The sequence below is a fragment of the Andrographis paniculata genome, unplaced genomic scaffold, assembly GCF_009805555.1.
Source record: "Andrographis paniculata isolate CXL003 unplaced genomic scaffold, ASM980555v1 Contig21END, whole genome shotgun sequence".
NCBI lineage: Eukaryota > Viridiplantae > Streptophyta > Magnoliopsida > Lamiales > Acanthaceae > Andrographis > Andrographis paniculata.
This window is the reverse complement of record NW_026137502.1, coordinates 1,366,809-1,374,996: the sequence shown is the minus strand read 5'-3', so window position 1 is coordinate 1,374,996 and position 8,188 is coordinate 1,366,809. Positions and strand designations below refer to the sequence as shown.

Here is an 8,188-nt window from a genome sequence, read left to right as displayed (position 1 = left end):
TATTTATCGTAATTCTAAATATTAATTAGATGGCAACACACTATTGCAATTATTGTCTTCATTAAAGACAATTATATTTTAAATATAATTCTCAAAAAATAATAAAGGAACTATTTTTAATCACTAAAAAAATATTATAAACGTTTTTGTTTATTATTTTTAATTTGAAAAAATACATTATTATTTTTAGTAAATATTTACCTTTATATCACACGTAGTAATAATAATAAAGTTATTTTAGTCAATTCTACTTTATAGTTACTATATCTCAATATAATACTAATATTTTTAAAACTGTTTTAAAAAAACAACTTATGGGACGGAGGAAGTATTAGAAGAACTGAGCATTTGTGCAATTATTTAGTATATATTTATTTGAATATATATATATTTGTAATATTAATTAAAAAATCTGTAGAAAATTTTTGGATGGACTCAGAAAGTTGCTGTGAAAAGATTAACAAAAATAAATATATATAATCATTTTAATTGTAAGAAAGTAAATTAAATTTGATACTAATATAATCATATAAAATGAAAGTTTTGTTGCATGTGTTTTAAAGTTTAATTTATATCTTTATTTTTATATTTTCATTAATAATAAAAAATAAAAAATTAGAGATAATATTTTAAAAGTAAAATTATTACAATCTACATGATTGATGCAAATGAGACCAATTATTGTATTTAATTCAAATGGATATATGTAAATAAATTATTTAAATAATAGTATTAATGTTCTTATAGTCTTACACATATACATGGGAGTGCGTGTATACATACATATATCTGTATGTATATATCCGTCTGTATATATATGGATGAGTATGATTCTAGAGAGAGATGAGCACAACATTTATTGGAAGGGAAGTTCCAAGAACGTTTTCGACCGCGGTTATCTTTGTCAGCTTTCCAGGGTTTGGGTTTGGTGGCGAAGAATTCCAATTTTGAAAAAGCTTTTTGGAGAGAGAGAGAGAGAGAGAGAGAGAGAGAGAGAGGGACAGAATTTCATAGAGAGAGAGAGAGAGTGCATCATCGTCGTCTTTGTCATCATCAATATGCCAGAAGAGGAGAAATCTTACTGATTAATAATTAATCAAAAACTCTGCAAGCAAGGAAAGGAAGGAGTCCGAACTTGTTCTTAATTAATCATTTAATTAGTCTGATTTGGGGGAAGCACAGCCATTAATTTGTTGATTTAATTCTTCGTTTACATGCAAATTTAGAGAGAATTTGGATTGGATTGGATTAATTGTGGTTTGAATTCGGGGCGTATGGGTTGGAATCCGGTTGCTTCTTCGTCGCACAACAATGGCGGTGGGAAGAGCAGCGGCGGCGGCGTGGGGAAGAGCGGCGGCAGTAGCCACAACAACAACCACGACGCGGCGGCGGCGTGCGTCGTGTCCTCAACTTTCGCCTTCTTCCTGTGCGCGTTTCTGGCGTTGGGAACTGCCGGCAGCTTCTACGCCAGATTCACGCTCACGCGGAACGTGCGCGCCGGGATCGCCGCACCGGCCGCGCTCGGCTGCCGGCCGGACAATGAGGGGTCGTGGTCCGTCGGAGTTTTCTACGGCGACTCTCCCTTCTCTCTCAAGCCAATCGAAGCTGTGAGTCACTGAGTCCTTTCTCTCTCTCTCTCTCCTCCATTTTTAGTCTTCTTTTAAAAACCTTTTTGAACCCGTGCAGTTAGGTTTTCCCTCCTCCGGATTTTCAGTCTCCATTATTTCTTTAGGCCGCCATGATTAAAGCTTCTGTCCATTTTTGGGTCTAAGCATTAATTCAGGGGGTTAGGGTTATTCAAAACTCTAGCCGCACCAAATTGACAGCCGCCATTGACGAAACTCTGAAAATTCTGTGGCAGGTGGATATCTGGAAGGAGGAGACCTCAGCATGGCCGGTAGCCAATCCGGTGGTCACTTGCGCCTCGATCTCCGACGCCGGCTTCCCCAGCAACTTCGTAGCCGACCCCTTCCTCTACGCGCAGGTAAAAATCAAAACTCAGTCTCAATCTTGTATTGTTCGAATAATCCTGGATTTTAACTTTTTCACAGCCAAATCTGCCGAAATCAATCGTCGCCATAGCTCCGCCATTAAAATACTTGCCTACCGTCGAATTTAATATATTAATTCCCTTCTGTAGCACCTGAAATTGTATGCTGTTTTCAATTTGGGCGTTTTGCTCTTGTTTTCTACCGCCATGAATGCATACATACTGATCACGATATTCTGAACGGTGTTAGCTAATGTCACATTCAACAGACAAAGTCAAGTGGTGATGGGAAAACAATATGGCATTCTTTTATCAATTCCTTCCCCACACATCTCTGTATTTTTCTTGAAGATGTTAAAATAATGTCTCTCTGTAGATATATCATACATAGTAACATATATATATATATGTATATATCTTTCTGGGCTCACTGGGATAAAGCTAGCAGGGAACATTTCGAGATCAGTGCAAGTGGGTTGAGTTGTAAATTGATTTATCTGCACCAGTGATGCCTGTTTCTTTTGCCCCTTTTCAACATCTTTAAATAAGAGAGTCAATCAATGGCTTTTTCTAGATGAGTTGATTTAGGTGAAGAAATTGCTTAAAGTTTTAAAGGTGGGAAGAATTTTGTAGATGGTATGCAACTTCTGTGTTTGGGAAAATGGATCATCACTTTGCAAAATGTGGAAGTTAAGAAGTGAAAAATGTAATTGCCTTTAGGGGAGGTGGGTAGGAGTGATTTATTCTCGTAAGTGGGGAAGGTGCATGTGGAGTGAGATGGACATTTTGTCCTGTATAATGAATTTAAGAAAGTTTGAAGGTTATGAATCTGGTGTAGTTTCTTATGTATGTTATAGGTCGTCGACGACTGCGAGTATGATGATATCATGTGGTTTAAAGGAAGGATTTGGGGGAGTTTGTTTTGATGATGCTCTTTCTTTTTCTTGGAGAGATATAAGCCAGCTAAGAACATATGATTAAAAAAACTCTGGCTGTTGCTTTTCTTTGACCTAGAAACTTTATGCATTATCACTTTAGTTAGATGCTCAAGAATTGGTTCATGGGGTGTGAAGTTTCGTCGACTTGTGTTTTTTCAAATAAGCTTTTAACAGGAAGATGGAGGGCATGCATAGGTGTTTCAAACTTGGAAAAGGATGTGTTAATTATGCCATCTTGAAAGCAACTTGTTTCTTAGTTGATATCTTTAGGAACATACATATAGGGCGGGGTTTATTTGCTCGTAAATACGACGTAAATGATATGTTGACTGGAAAATGGGTTGGAATGAGTCTTGCACTGCCTCTTGTTGAAGGAGGGCATGCATAGGTGTTTCAAACTTGGAAAAGGATGTGATAATTATGCCATCTTGAAAGCAACTTGTTTCTTAGTTGATATCTTTAGGAACATACATATAGGGCGGGGTTTATTTGCTCGTATATACGACGTAAATGATATGTTGACTGGAAAATGGGTTGGAATGGGTCTTGCACTGCCTCTTGTTGAAGTTCGTCGATAATTTATCTAAGAGTAAACTGCAAATTGGCTTACTAATCTAACACATTAGCTTGGAAGTGCCTCCAGGACTCAGAACTCGGTTTGCCTCGTTGCTCGCTGTCATAAGACTGATATCGGCAATCTGGCGAATTATACCTGATTGTCTTTGGATGGAATAAATTTCACATTGTTACCTGCTATTTTATGATGATTTCTTCTGTATTTTATGGGGACAACTCCACATAATCTTCTTTGCTAAATTATGCAAAAAATTTACATTAGAATTACTGCGGCTGATGTTTGATTTCATGATTCAGGGCGGTGTCCTGTATCTGTTTTACGAAACAAAAAATTCGATTACAATGCAAGGAGATATCGGAGTTGCTCGAAGTAGGGACAATGGAGCAACATGGGAACAGTTGGGCATTGCCCTGGATGAAGATTGGCATCTATCCTATCCTTTTGTCTTCGAACACAAAGGAAATGTAAGATCTGCGGTTATTAAACGTCATTTGAGTTTTAATCATCTTGATTGAGCATCGCCCTTTATATTTCTTGTTCGATTGTTTGCAGATATATATGATGCCTGAGGGTAGCGCAAAAGGCGAGCTTCGTCTGTATCGTGCAATCGACTTCCCGTTGAAATGGAAGCTGGACAGGGTTATACTGAAAAAACCACTTGTCGATTCCTTCATGATTCCTTACCAAGGGAAGTTCTGGCTTTTCGGCTCGGATCACAGCAGGATTGGGACCAAAAAGAACGGCCAATTGGAGATATGGCATAGCAGCTCGCCTCTAGGTCCATGGAAACCTCATAAAAAGAATCCCATCCACAATACGCGCAAGAGTATGGGAGCTCGGAATGGAGGGAGGCCTTTTGTGTACAATGGAGATCTTTACCGTATAGGTCAAGACTGCGGCGAGACATACGGGCGTCGGATACGCGTATTCAAAGTTGAAGTTCTGACAATTGATAAATTCAAGGAAGTTGAGGTTCCTTTCAGTGTCCAAGACTCGGGCGCGAAAGGACACAATTCTTGGAACGGCGCCCGTCACCATCACCTCGATGCTCAGCAGCTCAGGTCCGGAAAATGGATCGCAGTTATGGATGGAGATCGAGTCCCTTCGGGAGATGCAAACTATAGATTCGTTCTTGGGCTTGCTTCGGTCGTTGCGGTTGCTCTGATTGTCGTTCTTGTGGGAATGGTCGTCGGGGTGGTGAAGTGCATCGTCCCGTTGAGTTGGTGTCCGCACAATATGGGGAAAAGAAGCGACACATTGTTGACGCGGGAGAAACCGAACTTATACTCTTCGAAGCTGAGACTTTTCTGCAGCCGGCTGAACAAGGTGAGCTCGAATCTCCGAGCTAGGATAAAACCGTACACGTGCTCGGGAATTTCCATCCTCCTATTGACGATGTTTCTGGCTTTGATGCTTACGTGCGTCGGCGTTAAGTACATTTTCGGAGGTAGCGGCGCGGAGGAACCTTACCCCGTCCACGGTAGCTACTCTCAGTTCACGCTATTAACAATGACGTACGACGCCCGTCTCTGGAATCTGAAAATGTATGTAAAACATTACTCGAGATGCTCGTCCGTGCGTGAGATCGTTGTCGTCTGGAACAAGGGCATACCTCCACGATCGACCGACTTCGACTCGGCAGTGCCGATAAGAATAAGAGTCGAAAGCCAAAACTCGCTGAACAACCGGTTCAAGGTTGACCCAATGATCAAAACCCGGGCAGTCCTCGAGCTCGACGACGACATAATGATGAGTTGCGACGACATTGAACGGGGATTCAAAGTATGGCGCGAACGCCCCGATAGAATAGTGGGCTTCTATCCCCGGCTCGTCAATGGCAGCCCGTTAGAATACAGAGGTGAGAAACACGCCCGGAGGCACAACGGGTACAACATGATCCTTACGGGGGCTGCGTTCGTCGACAGCCGGGAGGCCTTCGGGAGGTATTGGAGCGAAGAAGCTGCGGCGGGTAGGGGAATCGTAAACGGTAATTTTAACTGCGAGGACGTTCTGATGAACTACCTGTACGCGAATTCGAGCGGCGCGAGGGCGGCGGTGGAGTACGTGAAGCCGGCGTGGGCAATCGACACGTCGAAATTGTCAGGAGCGGCGATTAGCAGGAACACCAAGGCTCACTATGGAGTGAGAAGCAAGTGCCTGAGGGAGTTCGAAAGACTGTACGGGAGTTTGGGTGAGAGGAAGTCTGAATTCAGGAAAAGGAAGGATGGTTGGGATGTCTAATAATCAATCAGGCACATAATATCTATTATATGTATACATAGGTTTCGTTTGGATGTTGTTGATTATCCTCTTTTTTTTCTTTTCTTTTTTTGTGTGTTTAATGGGTTAGGGGAAGTGGTTGGTTGTTATACTTCAGTTTGTCAAAGTCAAATTGTACATTGTTTGGAATGTAGTATCTGTTAATTTGTGTTTTAAGAGTTTTGTGTTAGAATGAATGGTTTTTCTTAAAAGTGTTTTTTTAAAATGGAAGAACTTGAGTAATGTTTTTGTAGAAGAAAGCTCTCTCAACTTCTTGCTTTTGTCTTTCCCTCTCTCTTGTTTTCTCTCTTCCTCCTCATTTTTCTCTCTTCTCATTCCTTAATAAAGCTATTTTACTCTTTCCGTCATTTGATCGCGTACGAATTTTAATAAAAATGAATAATAATTATTAAATTTTTTGAAAATATAAAGTGTATCATTTTTTCCTTTTTACTTTTTTTTCACCTATAAAGAATAAAGTGATGTGCTTGTATAATTAAGCTAAGGAAGCCTTTTTTGATATTTGTTATTATGATTGCTCTTAATTTATTGTTTTACTTTTTGAATTGCAGTCGTGGTGATTTGATGTAGAATTCAACGTCATATTGAATTTATATATACATTGATATTAATAAGAGGATAATTTGTAAATTAAATAAATTGATAACATTAATTATAGAATTTTTATTTGTTTCTATTTTTTTAAAGCATTATTTATTATAATTAGTAATAAAAAAATGTGTGCTATAGAAAAGTCGCATAAATGTGTGCTATAGAAAAGTCTTGTTTAGTACCAATTCTTTTTATTAATGAACAAAGGAGAACGTAAATTGATTCATGAATGAACTTATTATTTGTCCACAACCACTTTGATGATGAATTTGTTGGAAAATCAGTTAATTAATTAATCGATGGATATTTTCAGAACCTATTATTCGGTGAATTGAAATGCATGTGGATTACGGTGGTTATTAATAGTGTGATTAGGCATATAAATGCCGGTAAGCCATAGGCGCGCGCCTGCCTGGATCCAAGAATTATATTAACATGCATATATAATAAATTATTATATGAAATTTAAAAATTCAAATAATAATTTATGACCGGAATTAAATTTAGTGTTTATGACCGGACGTTACCAGAATTAAAACCGACGGTTTCAGCTCAGCATTTAAACTCCAAGGTGGAGGTGTCTATAAAAGGCCCTCTCCACCACTCCATTTGAGACACCAACAAGAAGAGTTCTCTCTTCTTTTTCTTACTCCTTTCCGGTAATATTTTCCAGCGACTTTCCGGTTAATATTTCAGAAATAATCATCTATTTCTTAGTCTCCTGACATAACTTATTTTAGTTAGCCGGACCTCCGAAATATTGGGACACCACCTAATTTGGAAACAAACATCGTTTTATCTTTTGGAACATTGCGCCACGAACCGGAGGCACTACTGGAGCGTCTTCGTATTTACGGAGAGAAGTTCTACCTCGACTCGACGTGATTATCGAATTTATTTCAATAAATTATTAGTGATTATCGAATTTATTTCGATAATATTATTGAGATTATCAAATTTATTTAGATAAATTGATTATCGAATTTATTTCAATAAATTATTAGTGATTATCGAATTTATTTCGATAATATTATTGAGATTATCGAATTTATTTAGATAAATTGATTATCGAAATTGTTTCGATAAAATTATTGAGATTATTGAATTTATTTCGATAAAATTGTCATGATTATCAAATTTGTTTTGATAAATTAATATTGATTATCGATTTTATTTTGATAAATTATTTTGATATCTTTATTTTTCGATAATGATTTGATATTCTCACCATATAAAAAATTTTAGGTGAAAGAAAAAAAATTATATTATCACCTTTATCAATGATTGCACGAGATATTATTACGTTTACCTGTTAAAAGGAAAAAGAGAAGCAATAATGCCTTAAAATAATAATAATAATAATAAGACAGCAAATCAACTGAGTTGTAATATTAAGGCAATTCGAAGTGACTGGGGAGACAAATGTGTAGCTTTGTATGAAGAATTACGTTGCATAATTAATCAGACTACGACATTATACTCATTATAATCGAATGGTGTTAAGGAAAGCATGAATGTCTTTTTGATTTATTCAGAATTATCCAAAAATTGTGGGGTAGTTCTAACTACAAATTATATTGTGAATAAAATTCCATTTAAAAGTAAGGATAAAACTTCTTATAAATTGTGAAAATGCAAGAAACTTTCGTACAAATATTGGTAGTGTGGGGTGTGCCTGGCTAAAATATAAGTACCACATCTCAAGTAAGTCACAGATAAAGTGGTAGATCGTGTAAAACTAGTAAATGTCTTGAGGTATTTAAAATAAACTCTTGACTTTTGGCATATACTACACAAGATATCATTTAGTAC

At 37.4% G+C, this 8,188-nt stretch overlaps 1 protein-coding gene across 1 annotated transcript; it reads left to right on the top strand.

The window, feature by feature from the left end:
• The first annotated feature begins 842 nt into the window (after positions 1 to 842).
• Positions 843 to 5,795, top strand: LOC127244927 (glucosamine inositolphosphorylceramide transferase 1-like). Its single transcript, XM_051265524.1, has 4 exons — positions 843 to 1,607; positions 1,862 to 1,984; positions 3,802 to 3,969; positions 4,058 to 5,795. Exons 1-4 carry the CDS (start codon positions 1,275 to 1,277, stop codon positions 5,744 to 5,746), a joined length of 2,313 nt encoding a protein of 770 aa, XP_051121481.1. The 5' UTR covers positions 843 to 1,274; the 3' UTR covers positions 5,747 to 5,795.
• Positions 5,796 to 8,188: the final 2,393 nt, after the last annotated feature.

Bases quoted from the DNA above. Each gene is read 5' to 3' on its own strand.
- LOC127244927 (XM_051265524.1), top strand. From the start codon at position 1,275: ATGGGTTGGAATCCGGTTGCTTCTTCGTCGCACAACAATGGCGGTGGG. The intron at 1,608-1,861 runs GTGAGTCACTGA...ATTCTGTGGCAG, and splicing joins CTCTCAAGCCAATCGAAGCT to GTGGATATCTGGAAGGAGGA. The intron at 1,985-3,801 runs GTAAAAATCAAA...TTCATGATTCAG, and splicing joins ACCCCTTCCTCTACGCGCAG to GGCGGTGTCCTGTATCTGTT.